General features: G+C 36.8%; 1 protein-coding gene across 1 annotated transcript in view; it reads left to right on the plus strand.

The window, feature by feature from the left end:
- The window catches only part of CHSY3 (chondroitin sulfate synthase 3), a 265898-nt gene continuing 247545 nt past the window's right edge, over positions 1–18353 (plus strand). The window contains exons 1-2 of the mRNA XM_077911539.1: positions 1–825; positions 3193–3476. Of these exons, the coding sequence (XP_077767665.1) occupies positions 18–825; positions 3193–3476 (1092 nt within the window). The 5' untranslated portion in view covers positions 1–17. The remainder of the gene's footprint in view (positions 826–3192; positions 3477–18353) is intronic.

Genomic DNA, 18353 nt, shown 5'->3' on the forward strand with positions numbered 1-18353 from the left:
CGCCGCGGGCAGTCGCGATGGCCGTGCGCTCCCGCCGCCCGTGGATGAGCGTGGCGCTGGGGCTCGTGCTGGGCTTCACCGCCGCGTCCTGGCTCATCGCCCCCAGGGTGGCGGAGCTGAGCGAGAGGAAGAGACGCGGCTCCAGCCTCTGCTCCTACTACGGCCGCTCGGCCGCGGGCCCCGGCGCCGGCGCGCAGCAGCCGCTCCCCCAACCTCAGCCCCGGCCGCGGCCGGAGCAGTCGGCGCCCCCCGCGCGCCCGGAGCTCCCGGGGCCGCCGCTGCCCGAGGCAGCGCCCGGGGTGACCAGTTTCCGGAGCAGCCCCTGGCAACAGCCAGCCCCGCTGCAGCAGCGGCGGCGAGGACGCGAGCCCGAGGGCGCAACGGGGCTGCCAGGCGCCCCCGTGGCCGAAGGGGACCCCGAGGAGGAGGACGGGGGCGCGGCTGGGCCGCGGAGAAGCGGCCGGCCGGGGAGTAACCACAACGGCAGTGGGGACGGGGGCGCCGCCGCCCCGAGCTCCCGACCCCGGGATTTCCTGTACGTGGGAGTGATGACCGCGCAGAAGTACCTGGGCAGCCGCGCGCTGGCGGCGCAGCGGACCTGGGCGCGCTTCATCCCCGGCCGCGTGGAGTTTTTTTCCAGTGAGCAGTCCCCGAACGCGGGCGCGAGCCAGCCCCCGCCACCCTTGCCTGTCATCGCGCTCCCGGGGGTGGACGACTCCTACCCTCCCCAGAAAAAGTCCTTCATGATGATCAAGTACATGCACGACCACTACCTGGACAAGTATGAGTGGTTTATGCGCGCCGACGACGACGTCTACATCAAAGGTGACCTCCCAGCGCCAGCTGTCCCGCCTGCCCGCCCCTCCTCTCCCGCGCCCCCCTTCCCCCGTTTCTCTGCGGCCGGCCCCGGCCCCGGCCCAGCCCCTCTCTGCTGCTCGTCGGCACGTGCTCTGCTCGGGGCTCCTGCAGCCCCCGGCCTGCCGTCCCCCCCCGCCCCCGCCCCCGCCCACCATCCTTCGTCCACTCCTCCTTCCCTCCTTCCCTCCTGCGGTCTGGACCCCCCCTCACACCTGACCGGCTTTATTCGCCCTCCTCACTCTTGCTGTGCTCGCCTCCGCCCAGCGCTTGCCCCTACCCTGCACTGTGTGGGAGAGCGGTGTGGCAGGGGACTTCAGCCTTAGCCAAAGGCTAGTCCCACGCTGTCCTGCTCGGACAGCCCCGGGTGGGAGTAGTTTCCCAAATCTGCCCAGAGGGGCGTGTCCTCGGTGATGGAAAGGAAGACCGGGCGCGCGGGCGAGAGCCTGTCTGGAGAGGGTGTGCTGGCTGTAGCCTACAGTCCTTTTGTCTTCTTTGGACCTAGCGCAGTTTAGGAGCTGGTGAGATTAAGGCATCATTTCTCGCTGTTCCGGACCGTTTCCTGTGCGTTTCCTTCCCTCTGTCGCGACCCACCACGCCCTGGGAGTCCTTGAGCACCCCCACACCGCTCCAGCGCTCCCCTCCCTCCAGCCGCTGCCACCACCACGCCCCCCCCCCGCCCCCCGCCGCACCTCTGTAAAACCCCGAGGAGATGAATGTGTCTTTAGAAATTGGCGGTGGAGAAGGGGACAGCGCTCGTTGAACTCTCCAGATCCCAGGAGCTCCAGGCTGTATATACACTAGTGTGGATCCTTTCCAATCTGTTTCGGTGGCTGCGGCGATGAGCGGAGCCTGGAAGTCCTTTCCAAAACCACGCACAGCCACAGCAGGAGAAAACTTTGTCAGTTTTGAAAGAGGCGCGGTCCTTCACCCTGGGTGTGGGTGGCTTTGGCCAGAGATTTCTAAACTCAGCATAGACGAGTTCCTAAGAGCCGGAGTAAATCTTTCCAGTCCTGCCCGTAGCGGAGATAGAGATGGATTGGTCAAAGGGAGGCAGCCCTTCCTAGCGTATACCTACCTCTCTTGTAGCCTCATTGCTTTCTCCTGATCTAGGTAGTCTTTCACCTGATTCAAGGGAAAACGAACAAGATCTGTTACATTTTGGCTCAGGGAGTGAGTGTAGAGTAGTAACTAGGGATTTCTTGGGGTGAGATTGGGAAGAGTGAAGTCATTCCATTGATAATTCGATATAAAAATAAATGATTGCATTTCTAATGAAAACACTTTTATAGATTTCATATGTACAGATATCTATATTTGTAAGCGATAAATCTTTTATTGTGTAGCCCCCTTCTCTTCTGTGCCTCATTAAAATCACAAAGGCTTCCTGGCAGGAGTTTGCCATACTTTGCAGAGTATTTCTAAAATGCATTAACAGCAGCTACTTCTGTCATTTCTCTCAATGCTTTGAAAGACTGTCCTTCAGAACACTGAAGTGCTGTAGTCTTTCCATTTCTATTAAGAATGAAATGTATTTTGTATTAAGAACCCAATAATAGCCCAAACTCATTGAGATCCAAGGGGTGAGGCATGGAATCAAGATAAATGACTTCAAGTGCCAGGCTCATCAAAAAAAATGATAGTTAAAGATGCTGACTGGGAATATAAAGAAGGTGACTACCTCATTGTATCACTTTGTAGAATGCCTAATGTCTTCAAACTGCTTTAGCTACAGAGTTTTACTTTCAAATAGTTTAATAGTTTTTCTTGATGAACTTAGGTACTGTAAGTTATTTAATTTTTAACAAATATTTATTTTTTCTGAAAAGATGTTTTCCAAAGTTAAATTCCAAGAGACTTTAATATCCTCTCTCAGCTTTTGGGTATATATATGTGACTGTTCAGTAATGTGAAGTTAAGGACAAAAACGCAACTAAGTCAATTATCAGGGAAAAAATATTTATTGAATATCAACAGTCTGTCAGTCAATACTAAATATAACATTGTTTTCTGAAAAAATTATCATTACTTCAAATATATGTTAAGAAATTTGTCATTATTCTTGTCATTAGCTCACCTTTTACAAAACAAAGTCTGACTGTTGTTAGACTTCTTAAGGCTTATCAGTGACCTTGATTAAAAGATTGATAACATTCCATTATGATTTAATTAGTAACTGAAAATTAGTAGTTTTAAAATAATAGAATATTCAAAGAGGTATTTTTTTCAATTGTAGTGTGACTTTCGGGGAGTGTTGGAAGTTCTTTCTCTTACTTTGTACATTCTAAATAATTATGAAATGAGGAAAAGGAGTGACTGTTGCCTTTCTCTTTGTAGGTGATAAGTTAGAAGAGTTTCTTCGATCACTGAATAGCAGCAAGCCTCTCTACCTGGGTCAGACTGGCCTGGGAAATATTGAAGAACTTGGAAAATTGGGGCTGGAGCCTGGAGAGAACTTCTGTATGGGGGGACCTGGCATGATCTTCAGCCGAGAGGTTCTCAGGAGGATGGTGCCGCATATTGGTGAATGCCTCAGAGAAATGTACACCACTCATGAGGACGTCGAAGTAGGAAGATGTGTTCGACGCTTCGGCGGGACTCAGTGTGTATGGTCTTATGAGGTAAGACAGTCTGTGATGAAAATGTTCATGTGTTACAGGTGCATGCCAATTCATAATCTGGGGCAGTGATTTTGTTTAATTTCTCAGTATCTTTTTATTTGCTTGAAAATGATAGAAGCAGCCAGGAATGGACACAAGAGTGGTTGTGGAAGACAACTTTCTTCACAGGGCTGAGACCGATTGAAGTATTTTAGCATGACCCTCAGCTTTAAGTAGCAGCCTATATAAATGGTCACATCTTTGGAAGATGCTACTTTCCATCTATTTGATTTTCTGGTGTTTACATACATGCTTATCCATTTCCGGTCTCTAACAAGAGGACTGATTTTATTCTCTCGGGTTGTTACTGCCTTTAGCATTTGGTACTTGGTTGGTTGTTGCTGTTGTTGTTTTGGTTAGGTATATAATCACATCTCTTTGTTTCCAAATAGTTAAAATCTGAAAATTCTTTCTTGAAAGATTTTCATGTGGAAATTTAACATGCTGTTTTTTTAAAGCGTAGGAAAAGTTAGCTCATTATATATCATTTATGATAGATTTATTCACAAAATAAAGGGAATTACTTCCCTGGGAAAACAGAAGTAGTTATGATGATGTTAAGTAACTTTAATATTATGATTGATTGCTTAAAATTGGTCTCTGTCTGCTCTTACTCCATTTCCTGAACAGCAGCTATTACTTAGATCATCCTTTATGAACTGTTCTTTTATTGTGATAATTAGCTTTATGAAATACCTGGGATTTTTTTTTTCCTTCAGAAATTTGTTTTGAAATGAAATATAATTTTATTTAAATTAGTTTTCCTAAAAGATAATCTTAGTAAAAATTGGATTTAACATTTAAATAGTGTATTGCACTTTCCAATAGTTTGGTTTTTAAGTATTTGGGGTTTGATACACTTCAGCTGCCCAATGCACACATTTGTAAATTACAACTTAACTTATTTATTTATCTTTTCAAATTTTTCATGTCTCCTGGTACAGAAGAAACAAAAATATGTTCCTTGTGAAGTCACGATACCTCAAGATTGTGCAGTCCTATTCACTCTTCTTTTGGAAGTGTAATCCCACTTTAATTTTTTTACTTTATGGTATTTATACTTTGGGGGAATATTTCTTCTATTTATTATAGAAAGTAAAAATTATCAGCAACCATTTATTTGGATTACATACTATGCAAATTTAAAATATTATATACCTCATTCCTTTGGTATGATAAGAGAGTAAATTTTTTTTGTAAAACTATGACTACCCTGTAGAATAAAATATATGCAAGAACATTATAGTTAAAAATAGGTATTTTAGAATAAACTTATTGAAACATATTTGTGTTTCTCCATGTAATGTAAAACTAACTAGAAGGCAAAAAATAAGTAGTATAGAAAACACATTAGGTTGATTTTGTTTGTATGAAGATATTTTGGAGACATTTGCTCTGTGTGGATGATTAAACAAAATTAACCATATTTAAAAATAAAGGTGGGAATTTATTGTGTTTTATCTGATACTTTATTGGCTTAATATCACATAGAAAGTTTTAACAGACCTTTTGTTTAAATGTCCTTCCCCTCATGTTTTCATTGATTATGCTATGAAAGCATAGTCTTCACCTAGCCATGTACTCATTTATATTCCAAGAGAGTAAAATATGCTCAGGTAACCTATGTGCCGAAGAATTGACTTAATATTTATTTTTAAAATAGGCATTTGTTCTGATTAAAACGGATGGGAATTCTCGTAGATGTGCATACTCTATGTTAGAATAAGTGGAATTTTACATCTTATCATAAACTGACATAAAAGAATAGATAAGCCAAGGGATTCCAAATCTTACAAGATGTAACTTCATGATCACAATATATTCATTAAATTTTCAAAATACATTTTATTTTGGACTCATACTAGGACATCACTGACTTCACAATCTGTATGTGGAAAATCATTTCTACCTTTTTTCCTGCCAGTAGAAAATACTTTTTTTCTGAAGTTGTGCTATTCACTTTGTTTTGCTAAACAGTTGTATAGTTTTGTTTTGGAATTTCAGTTTTTAAAGAGTATTTAAACAGTATTTATTTTAAAGGAGGCATCAATTTGGTAATACAAAGTCTCAAAGTCTTATTTAAAGGAATGATGGAAAATTTCTATTACCAGGGGACATATTAAACAATATCTGTTAATACATTCAGTAAAGATAAATACACAATTAAGTTGTAATTTCAACATTTTAATATTAGGATGTTGTTCTCCGTTTTGAGACACCTGATTAGGTCAATTGGATCACAGCCAAACAAAGGTGTTCTTTGTTAATGAGACACCTGATTAGGTCAATTGGATCACAGTCAAACTAGGGGTTTCCAGTTTGGATTTTAGGTTAGTTCAGATCATGTCCATTCTCTGCTACTGTTCACATTATAAGGGAAAAGTAATCTATTCTACTGTGCATTGGCATCCTCAGCAAAGGTGAGATTTTTGTATCTGGTCATATAACAAGTTATGAAATTGATTCTTAACTTTGCTTTCATATTTCTTTTGAAAGAACCATCTGTGGTGGAATTCTCTTAAAATCTTGAATTTCCTTTATCTCTTTTATGGATATCAGGATTCTGTTTGGCTTTTTCTCCTAGTAAAAGTTCAAGCAGAGTTAAGAGCACAATCCACGATTTTTTGAGTTTGAATATATGAAACATTCATGATTGATTTTTATCTCTTAAAAGTGGTGAACAGACTTGCAAATCTTTCACGAAGAGAATTGGACAAATCTATTAAACTATATAGACAATGTAGCTTTTCTTTATTATAAATTATGTTTTTTTTATAAAACCATGGAATCTTCTAGAATTCTTTACTGCTCAGTGAAAGTGTACTTTCTTTGTATTTACAATTAAGCATAATTGAGAAAAAGAGAGGGTAAACTTGAACTTGGTTTGAGTTCTGTTGCCTTTTTTTTTTTTCTGTTGCCTTTTATAAATTACTTCTTTGAGCCTTGTTTAATTCAACTGATATTAGAGATTGTAACAGTATCTACTGTTGGAGATTAAGTGAAATGGCAAAATGATCTATGTAAAGCCCTTAATACAGTGTTTGGCACCTCGTAAATTGTCAGTAGATGTTAGTTATTGTCATATTGTTGCTGAATAGATCGTGTACTATATTATGTATAATATGGATTCATCGGTATTCTATTTCATTTAGTCAGTATTAATAATGAGTGATTTATCTATATCGAAAGAGTCAAACTAAAAATAAACTGAATTCTTTTCAGTTAAAGAGTCCAAGTTTACGCTTTTTTGGCAAAGAACAAGAAACCAATGTTTTGGTACTGTAGTAGTATAGGGAATCCAATGTCAGTAGAACTTATTATAAAACATGGAAGTTTGTATATTTAAATGATGCATTACAAATATTTGCTTCAGTCTTTGACCACCATATTAATAGCTTATCTTAAGGAGATAATGCAGAAAGTATTATTTAACAAGTGATTATCTAATATACATATTTAAGGAATCCCAAATAGATCAGACTCTCTGTTAAAAAAAAATTAAAGCATACATTTCTAGATCAGTTGGCAGAACAATGGCTTTTTTTTTTTTTTTCTGATTTTCTCTGGAATTTTCAGTAGGAAAGGAAGTTAGTAGTATCTCATTCTGCAGTCAATTTATATGAATACCCAGGAGCTTTTCTTTCTAGTATGTAGAACCTCATTCTGATGTTGCTTGCTCACTTTTTCAGGAAATGATAGATAGCTTCACTTCCTACCAGGGTAAGGTCCTGGTAGTCTGGGATAATATGTCTTACCCATGAGCTTCTTGCTTTGTTTCTCTCTCTACCATCTCCTTCCCTTGTACTTTTTTCCTTCTATATTTAATGATATATAAAATAGATTACAAATGCATTTTGGTATGCTCTGCTTTTCATCAAGTTCTCATTAAATTAACGTGCTTTGTTGGCCAATCCCAGTATTGCAAGAGATCATGTGATGTGTGCCAAGATCATACTTAGGGCCCAAGAGTCCCTTGACCTCTTCTGAGTTAAAAGGCCTTTGGTTGCTGGTGAGCCTCAGGTGGATTGGTTCTCTGTGTGCCTGAGACCATTGGACAGTCAAAATTAGGATTCTCCCTTTGCTGCTTGGAGGGAGAAACATCTAGATTCTAAGGACATATGGCAGACGTTAATCAACACACTTGATGGGTTGCTTTTGTGCTCATTTATACCTCAAATTGTTTAAGTAAAGATTACTAACTGAAGCATGTTCGTGAGAAATCATTCTATTTTATTCACTCTGTGAGTGTGAGAATTTATTGGCATCTACTGACTTTTTTGGTAGAGCTCTGTCTTGGCTACTGTTTTCCTAGTTATCTGAGCTACAATCTGGCAGCTTGGGAGGCTGCATATGGCTCTTAAACATTGTTTGGCTCATAGAGTGTTTTAAGGTTTTCTGTTTTTGTTTTTTGATGCCTTTAGTAGAGACAGACGGTCTTTAGTCTCCTTCAGGTCCTGTTTCTAACACCAAGCTCTCCTTGCATGTTTTTTCTAACTGCCTGGCCCAGGTATACATTGAGTCCTGATATTTTGAGACAGATAATCCACATGTTGAAATTTTTATTAAAATAGTCTCTAGAAAATGAACTGATCTTCTAGTGAGAATGAGATGTGTATTTTAAATACTGTAATTTACAGAAGAATTATTTTTTTTCACCTTGGCTGTTAGAATTTGCGTATCATTAGAATAGTTAAACTTTCTTTGTTTTAGGTATGTTTTTTAGTACTTAGAAAGTCCCTGCTGTTAAAGGAAAAAGTTTAAACAATTCACTTTCAGCCCGTGTCTTAGCAGAATTGGAAGTTGTGTTTCTTTGGTTTTTGTTTTAGTAAGATCTTTTATATTCAAGCATTAAAGTGATTTTAATTTCAATGATTCTTTCTCTCCCTGTGAGGGAGTTTTACGTTTCATAGTCTAAGACTTATCTTTGGAATAGCGTGTATTTATCTTTTTAATGTTTATACTTAATGGAGCCAGAGAACATATATATCTTTATTTCATTCAATTAAATGTTGTTTCAAATAAAATGTAGCTCTTTGTTGATAAAAAATATTTCTCTATGGGTTTAAAAAACCATTTCTTATGACTAAACAGGTTTTTTATTAGATTCCTTAAAGAGTTAATTTCAAGCCAGAATGTCTTATGTCTAATCTTGGCCCCCTAAAGGCTATAAACACCCTAGAAGATTCCATTATTTCACAAAAGGATATGTTCTGAAAGTGTTTCTCTGGGCTTGTAATACCAGAGAGCTACACCATAAAAACCTTAACTATATATAACTTCTTCATAACATAACCATTAAGGTTAAAATATCTATGCCATTCGTAAAGGACTATTGCACATCCTTCTTAGCATCTTGCTATTACTTATGGGCTTCATTCCTCTGTAATGCTAATTTTGCTGTATCATGAACATGGTTGATGCCCCTAAAGTATATTAATATGTATGGAAAGCATAAGTGGGGATTTTGATCTAAAATTCAGTTTTTCAAACTTCTTTTCTTGGTTCTTATTCAGTCACAGTTTAGTTTTTAACTAAAAGCAGTAAGCTTCTCACACCTACTCTTCCCACCCCCATTCCACTTGTCACATGAAATCATCATGCATTGATTTTATGCAGTTTCTTTTCTGCCACATTGTTTTCAACCTTGTACAAAATGAAATTGCATTCCAGGTTGAAGGAGAAACAAGGTATGGTTTTTCATATTTTGTAGTCGTAGCTAGTTTATTTTTATTGTTAACTGATGCCTTATCACCTGAATTGTGACAGTATGTGCTTTACAAGAAGATGATTCCTACAAGTTGTGAAAAATAGTTAGGTAGATGCCTCCACACAATTTTGAAATAAGTTCTGCGATAACATAAATATTAATTTTAGTTTAAAAACTTTGAATATTCTTCCTAAATTGATCACAAATATACTAAATTCCTGAAGAAATTCCAAGTCAGTTTTTTACTTCTACTTCTTTTGTCTTGATCTCCAAAAACCTATATTTTGTAAAACATTTACTTCACTCTTTTTTCTATCTAGTAAATTAGTGCTCATTATACAAAGAGATGTATTCAGTCATATAACTAATACGACATTTTACTTTGATTATAGCATGTTCCTTGTTTTGCATAAAGGTGTACCTTTTAATAATGGGATATTGGAGCTAAACAGGAACTTCATTAAAATAAAAAAAATCAGTATCTTCAGGCATCTGGGTCATTATTTGATATTATTAAACAGTAAGAAAATCCCAGTAAACTGAACAGTTGGGGGGTTGCAGTTCTTCAGAATTCTAACGTTGTGTTCAATCACTATCCTAACTATTAACACTCTAGTTAAGGCTTAACCACTTATAAATCATTTTGAATCATGACATTTATTTAAGGTTACCCTGTTTTGCAAAGGTGTTGGACTTTATAGTAAAATAAATATATTATAAATTCTAATTAACTGGTCAAAATAGTATTAAAAAATCTGTAAGCATTGTTTTGGAGCTAACTAATCAATGAAATGGATTTCTTAATTCCTTGATATTCTAAAATCCCTACTCATCACTCATAATTTTGAAAGCTGTGTCTCTCATTCTTTACCACCCATAGTACATGAATTTTTCATTGTGTCTTTCAGTTTTATTCTTTATTTTTAGCCCTAATTATTTATAGAGCATCAGTACCTTAAAAAGAGTTTTAAAAATAGATACATATTAATAAAAGTAATATACAATAAAATTAATATGTGGAGAAATAATGGAAAAACAAAGATGTAAAAATTAAGAAAAATGATATTAAAATATTTTAGGCTCCTTTTTAGCTGGTATTAAAGAGAACACTAACTTATCTAAATATTGAGATCTGAAAGAAATCTTTCCCATAGAACAGAGAGGGGCTCTGAGGGATTACAACACTCAGCACCACGTCTGTGAGTATAATAGGATGATTTACTTCCATGTTTCTTATTAATCTCCTCAACATAAACCAGGAATGCAACACAGAAGGGCAGTTCTACTGAAGGAGTTCTACTTGGAAACAGAGCAAGTTGGGCAGTCGGGGTGGCTCAGCAGTTTAGTGCTCCCTTCAGCCCAGGGCATGATCCTGGAGACCTGGAATCGAGTCCCACGTCGGGCTCCATGCATGGAACCTGCTTCTCCCTCTGCCTGTGTCTCTGCCTCTCTCTCTCTCTCTCTCTCTCTCTCTCTGTGTCTCTCATGAATAAATAAATAAAATCTTAAAAAAAAAAAAAAAAAGAAACAATGCAGTTATGTTCAGGTGCATCATTGTCTGGTGACTTACTTGATTTTATTTTAAAATTTTAAAATGGATATTACTTCTCACTAAGATGTTGTACATTAGGTTGGCCAACAGGAAATTTGAATTATGCATGTTGTCTGGTGAGAACCCAGAGTGCATCTGTTGTGTCATTGGTTAAGAATAGATATATGATTGTGTTTTGTTCATCAAGAGGATGATAGAGACACCAGCTACAAATGAAGAAGTCAAACCACGTCAGAAACCCAATGGCCATCCCATCTGAGGAGCACAGAGTCAGGCCCAAGAGAATTCCTAACAACTTGGCCTAGAATTAGCAATGTGGTTACATAGCTATTGAGTTGATTATTAGAAATGTCTATTTTAATTAATAATTTATCATATAATAATTATATACATTCTATAAATATAAGGGCACCCAGTTGGCTGAGTGGTTGAATGTCTGCCTTTAGCTCAGGTCGTTTTCCCTAGAGATAGAGTCTTGCATCAGGCTCCCTGTGGGGAGCCTGCTTCTTCCTCTGCCTGTGTCTCTGCCTCTCTCTCTCTGTGTGTCTCTCATGAATAAATAAAATCTTTTAAAAAATTATATGAATATAATTGTTAAGTTTTTATATAATATAAATTAATTTTATGGTAAAATTTGCATACACAAATTAAAATGTCGAAAGATCAACATTTGAATAAAAAAGTATATTCTAATATAATCTATTATACAGAAATAAGTTTTATATAGAATAAAGGTATACATTATGGGTATTGTGAAATATGAGAAAAATACAGCGTTAAGATAAAAAGCCTGCTTTGAATTCAGTTGTCTCACATCTTCTGTAGCTAGCTGATTTCATTTGCTTATATGTATTTATTGAGCACTGTCAGCAGTGAGCAAACATAGACCTTCCTTGTCTTCATGGAGCTCACAAGGAGGAGGGGCCTGGCTTCTAACCAGTCTCTTGCTTTCATGTCTTCTAGAGTTGGGTTTCCCATCTTTGTCATCCTTCTAAATTCTTTTTCATTCTAAGTCATAAAAGCTCCAGTTGGGTTCACCAGTGATGCCTGTTTTGGAACTGGGATCACATGATCCTTCTTTTTTCCTCTCACATTAGTGTTAATATTTCCTGAAGATGAGTAAGATAAAGACGTGTAGTGATTTTATTGTGTATTAATATATTTTGTGCCTTTCGTAGAGCACAGGTCAGTAGGATTTTGGTTTTTAATAAAATCTAGAGCTAGAATACTTGGCTTCAAATCCCAGCTCTACCATTCACTAGCTGTAAAGCGCTAGACAGTAATTTAGTTTCTCTGTGCCTTTCTATCAAATCGTTACAATCGCAGTACCTACCTCATAGAACAGTTGTGAAGATTAGATGAATCAATGTATATAACAGCACTCAGAATAATGCCTGGCAGTGTTAAGTATTCTGCAACTGTTAGCTATTTTCGTAGAAGCAGAATGGCATAACATAGTGCCAGCTTTACAGAGCCATTGTGAGGCATAAAAAGGTCAATGTATTAGAAGCCCTTAGAATAATGCTTCATATAAGTCCTGTATAACTCTTAACTACTATTAATGTTTTCCAGTTTACAATGTTCATATTCTGTTTTCCCTCATGGGAAAGAGATAACGTTGATTGGAAAGGGTTTATTGCAATTGCTTTTTGAAAGATGGGCTTTGCTGTAACAGGGAACATGCTGATTCAGTACTTCCCTAGCCTGACTGCACAATTGAATCCCCTGGGGGACTTTGAAAAAAAAAAAATCTGGTGCTGGAACCCATCCCTGACCCATTATATTCAGAATCTCTTACAGGTGAGTCTTGTCATATGGGTAATGTTTAAAACTCCCTAGGTGATTCTAATGTGGCTCTAGGGTTTAGAGCTCTGAATAACTTTTTAAATGACTTTTTTGTATTCGAATATCCAGTCTATTCATTACTCCGTAAAAATTACCTTTTGTTTTTGTTTTACTTTGGGGGACATCATAGGAGAGTAATCAGCACTCTGCATTTCTTTCTGTTACTCATCTGTTCCAAGGAGTTAGTGAGTGGATTTTAAGACCATAAATTTAAAGCCATCACTCACAACTGTAGGCTGTCTTATGGTCTGATTTTCATGGCTCATATATTACTCTTTTTTTAATAAAAGAAAAATTAAAGATAGATTTTAAAACATTCTTAGAAAAAAAGTACTTTTTAATCCATGCAATTCTTGAGTTTTTATAACTTTTTTATGTAATACATTTGAGTAATATATAATAATAGAGTTCTTAAAATTATAGGTGGGATATTTTCATTGACTTGATTGCTTTAACTGTGATTGTTGAATTGGAGCACAAAAGGAAAAAAGCTATCATGGTGTCTGTTTGATTCCAGAAACAATAACTTATTTAAAAACTTATGTGGGTAAATTTGTTTTTACCAGTCATTTTCAACAAATATTTTCATGTCCATGCTATAGTCTACTAATGGAATGGAGGAAAATATAGGATATAACAGAACTATAAGGAAAGAAGTCCCCAAAGAAAACAGCAAAATGCAGTGCTTCCTTCAGACTGGAAGTCATGCATAGGTACCTTGCCAGGTGAGTCAGGATGCATGGGGAAGGCAAAGGTCGAAGGAGAGCATGGTGACAAATAGTGTGTTTACTTCAAGCATATCTGAGAGTAGGAGAAATGGCGCTCAATAGCTGTTGGTAGAACTCAGGAAAGATCTTGTACAGCATCCTCAAAGGTTTAAGATTATACCTTGTAGATCACTGATTATTGGAATCACCTGGGGAAATGTCATTGGTTTAGATACTATAGTAGTAATGGAGCTTTTGCATAATATTGTTAAAAATCTTTCTGGGCAATTGTAAAGAGTAGTCAGAGTGGAATATCAGATCCATAAATAATGAGTAGCTTTGACGAGTTTTTCATTAGTAAACACCATGATCAGATTACACAGTTAGTGGGTATAACATGGAAGGATGGAATGGAGGCTTTTGTCCCTAGAAATAGTGACAAAAAACAGGATGCTATTATTGCACCACACCAATAAGAGATGAATTTTGATGAAAGAGTCATAGTGGAAGTAGAGGTGAGGAGATGGCATTGAGAGCTAGTGAAGAAAGAAAATTAACACAAGTAGATGCTTGATTCCATGTAGAGTAGAATGGAGAGTTTAAGGTAACTCCTTGGTTTTGGATTCAGATGATAGTGCTATTCCTAGAGACCCAGAATAAAGGAAGACTAAGTGTGGGTGATTCGTGTATTTCAGGCCTGGGCAGAGGGTGAGAAAAATTGAGTTTTATTTTGGATACATTGAGTTTTGTTCATTATTCGTTGATTCAACCAATCTTATTGAATAACTAATATTCCTGGCACTTTTCTAATTGGAAAAAAAAATGGACAAAAGTCCCTGTTTTGTTTTCTGGAGGGGAAAGACAGTAAATTACCACAGGAGGGAGTAAAGAATACAGGACAGTGGATGTGTAATTTTAAATAGGGTGGTTAGGTGAGCCTTACTGAGAAAATGATATTTGAACCATACTGATAACTGAGGGAGAAGCTTTCCAGTCAAAAGCGATCAGGGGACAAGTCAAGAACTCACCAAAGGCAGAACAGAAGCTAGAGTTGAAGAAGGGGCCAGGAGAGTAGTAAAATGGAGATCAGAGAGGAAAAGCAGTAAGAGATGGAGGCAGACATCATGTTTGGCTTTGAAGTCCTTTGTAAATACAAAAGTGAGGCCCACAAAGCTGTTAATTTCTTAGGTTAGACAGGTAGGAGTATGGCTCCATTGTAAGTATTATCAGACTACATAAAGGCATTTTTAAAAAAGATTGATTGATTGATGAGAGAGAGAGAAAGAACATGAGCAGGAAGGGCAGAAGGAGAAGGAGAATCTTAAGCAGACTCTGCACTGAGTGCAGACCCTGACACCAGGCTTGATATCACAACACCCAGGTCATCACCTGAGCTGAAACCAAGAGTTTGAGACTCAACCACCTGCACCACCCAGGAATCCCAATGCATTTGTTTTACGCAAGCTTCATTCATGGGTGAACAGTTACTGTTTAAAATGTAAAAAGAAAACTCGTACCATAGCCAGAGGATTAAAAAGTTTGCTTGGAATTTAATTTATTAAGATTAGTAATTTGTTTTTGAATTATTTAAAAATTTAAATTTTATTTGTGATTGGAACCAGTGGACTTAGAATATGGTTCAAAAACAAAGCATAAAAATAAATACTGTTAAAAGCTCTTTCAATTTCTGTCCCCCTTCTGTCTGGAGAGGCTTTCCCTCTATCAGCTGTGTACTCATCTTTCCAGAGTTTCTTTTGCATGTCAGACTATGCATGCACAGTATTCCCCACCTCTGCAAGTTGTGTTTTTCACAAGAGGTGGCATATTATACGCTTTTCTGTGAATGCTGCTTTTTTCAGTGAAGAATATTTCTTGGAGTTATTCTTATATCATTACCTCATTCTCATTAATCTCATTCTTATAAAAAATCCTCATTCTCTTTAATTTTTCTTTTTTTTTTTTGAGAAAGGGAGGAAGTGAGAGAGAGAACAAGGTAGGAGGGGCAGAGGGGGAGAGAGAATCTTAAGCAGGCTCCATGCTCAGCACAGAGCCTGCCACTGGCATGGTATCACAACCCTGAGATCATGATCTGAGCAGAAATCAAGAGTCAGGCCCTTAACTGACTGAGCCACCCAGGTGCCCTTCATTCTCTTTTATTTTAATGCTGTGTAGTAGTTCAAAACAAAATTAAATTATTATTTTAAGAGATATTGTTTCACTAGTGTGAGAGCAAAAGGAAAATGGACAGTGCAACAGCTTGCAATCAGTATACATATTCCCGCTTTTACTAGACAGCTATAAAAAATTTGTTTTTTTAAAGTTTTTATCCAAATTTCAGTTAACATGCGGTGTAGTATTACTTTCAGGTATACAATATAGTGATTCAGTACATCCATATAAGACCCAGTGCTCATCACAAGTGCAAAGAAAACCAAAAACTGAAAAACCAAATAAATAAAATTTTAAAAAGAGTAAGAGACTCCTCAAATGGTTAGCCCTTTTTAATCTCTATACCCAACATTAAGCTCAGAAAATTTGGAGATCAAGAGTTGCATGCTGGGGGCACCTAGGTGGCTCAGTGGTGGAGGGTCTGCCGTTGGCTCAGGGTGTGATCCTGGCATCCTGGGATCAAGTCTAACATGGGGCTCCCTGCAGGGAGCCTGCTTCTCCCTCTACCTATGTCTCTGCCTCTCTCTTTGTGTCTCTTATGAATAAAATCTTTAAAAAAAAAAAAAAGTTGCATGTTTTCCAACTGACTTAGAATTAGAAATATAAAATATGTATTATTTTATATTATTTTAAATAACACATATTTTATATTTCTTGAATATTAATGTTTAGTGTGAAAAAATATGTATTAAATTTACTGTATTATATGTTACGTATGTATAATTTATTTAATGTAAATGTGTATTTGTATATACATATGTAAATTTATTAACATATGAGCTCTTGAGGACACATTTAATAGGGAGGCATAGAAGTGCTTTATTACTAAGCAGCCAGTAAGAGAATATTGGGCATAAAGCATAATAAATGTCAAATTATAAATTTGGGCTTCCATTTTTATACCTTATTTACCAGATCTTATATGCAATATATTATGTTATTGTATAGTTTTCTACAATAGGATTACCAAACAAATTTTGGGTCATTAAAGCATATAGCACGGAACTTTATTATACAATATTATTTAGCAGTGGACGAAAGTTGTTTTTATTTCCCTTGAAAATTTAGATAATTTTAGAAAAGCAATGTATTGCAGATTTATAAGACATTTGTTATGATTATTCATTCATACAATATAGAAATCACGTTACAAAGTTTTATCTGATATGGCTTTAGCTTAGTGTTTTAATCCTTTAAGATACATATCTTCCTTTGTGAAACTGGAATTTAGGATTTATGAACATATAGTCTTTTTTGTATCTTAATTGAATTTTAGGTGCTTTGCTTACAAATAGATTTAGAACAGGATAACCTTAGATTAATTATGTATCTCATAAATCCATCATCCTTGATATCCTATCCATATAATTGCTTATATTGATTCATGTGTTTCTTTTAGAGTTGCTTAAAATTCTTCATTTCTCATGTTTAACCTTTTTCTTATTTTGGCTTCCCATTTTAATTAAATAACTTTAAAGACTTAAGAAATTGTGGTCAGTCATATCATGGCGAGAACGCTGACTTTGAAAAGTCTATAGAAAGACCCAGTGTAATCAAATAAACTTTGTTAATTAGTATTTGCTTTTCTGACAAAACATTTTATAGTAGTATTTGTGAATGTTTACTTTTATTGATTGTAAGCATGTAACTGATGATCACTCTTGTTCTTATACACATTTGTTACAATAATATTTATATATTCCCTCCATTCTACATATAGATTCTACATATAGATTGTCTAATTCTTAATTTTAAAAATAATCCGTTTGAATTGATCTGTTTCTTCATTTAAAGAGCATTTCACAGAATACCATAAATTAGTTTTTTGAAGGTTAAGCAATATAATGAATGATAGTGTATTAATTGAAATACCAAATATATACATAATTATAAAATAATTATGATATTTTATAATAAAGCAGAATTGCTTGAAGCACACCCTATAAATGTGTTTTCATCAGGTCCTGTAAGACCCTCATTTAAATACATTTTAATTTTTGGTCCTTTTTTTGTAGAAAACCAATCTGTTTCAAAAATGATGCCTTAGCTAACAAATACAGCCACACTGGCCTAATGTTATTGACACAGTATGAATTTTGATTACACCTTTCATGTAAAACCAAATTGCTATATTAAGAGAGAAAATGCATCATCTTATTTTCAGTTTTGATACTTTAAACACAAGGTCACATGGTTTTGCGTTCCTAAATGCCAAAACCAGCCTGGCAAATACCTTCCAACTATACGAAGCTTACAAAACTTAAATCTCCTTTTTAATTAGACAAAAAGTTCAATTTTGCCAAGTACATCATTTGAAGAATTGCTTGAAACAGTAATAATGAGTGAAATTGATTTTATCAGCTTTGATAGTGGTAAATTGTGTCTGGTAATATTGGAAAGCAGATCTGTTCCATTGCTCTCCAGGTTTTATTTTATAGCAATGATCAGTTGTATAAAGTATGTAAGTAATGATGCTGATAATTACTGATTATGTAAACCATTTTACTTTTATTTTTTAAAGAACCCTTGCTTTCACCTTATTCCTTGTCCAAAAGAAAATCTGTGACTGAAAATACTATGTGAAAAAAATATTTTTAGGAATTTGAGTGGTGAATCCCATTTTTGGTTTTCCATTTCTCCATACTAGTGTTAAATTTCACTTTACATGCCATTTACATGCATGATTCTTTGTGACATCTAGTTTTCCAGCCAGTTTCTACAACCCTTAGGTAAGTTGAATAAGGAGTGATTTTAGCGGTATATGATTCTCATGACCAGTGTACATACATTTATTAGTCATAGATTTTGGAATGATAGAGAATTGTGAAATACTTTTTTGTTAGTACATTTGCTGTGCT

This window comes from Canis aureus, chromosome 10 (assembly GCF_053574225.1).
Source record: "Canis aureus isolate CA01 chromosome 10, VMU_Caureus_v.1.0, whole genome shotgun sequence".
In the NCBI taxonomy this organism is placed as follows: domain Eukaryota; kingdom Metazoa; phylum Chordata; class Mammalia; order Carnivora; family Canidae; genus Canis; species Canis aureus.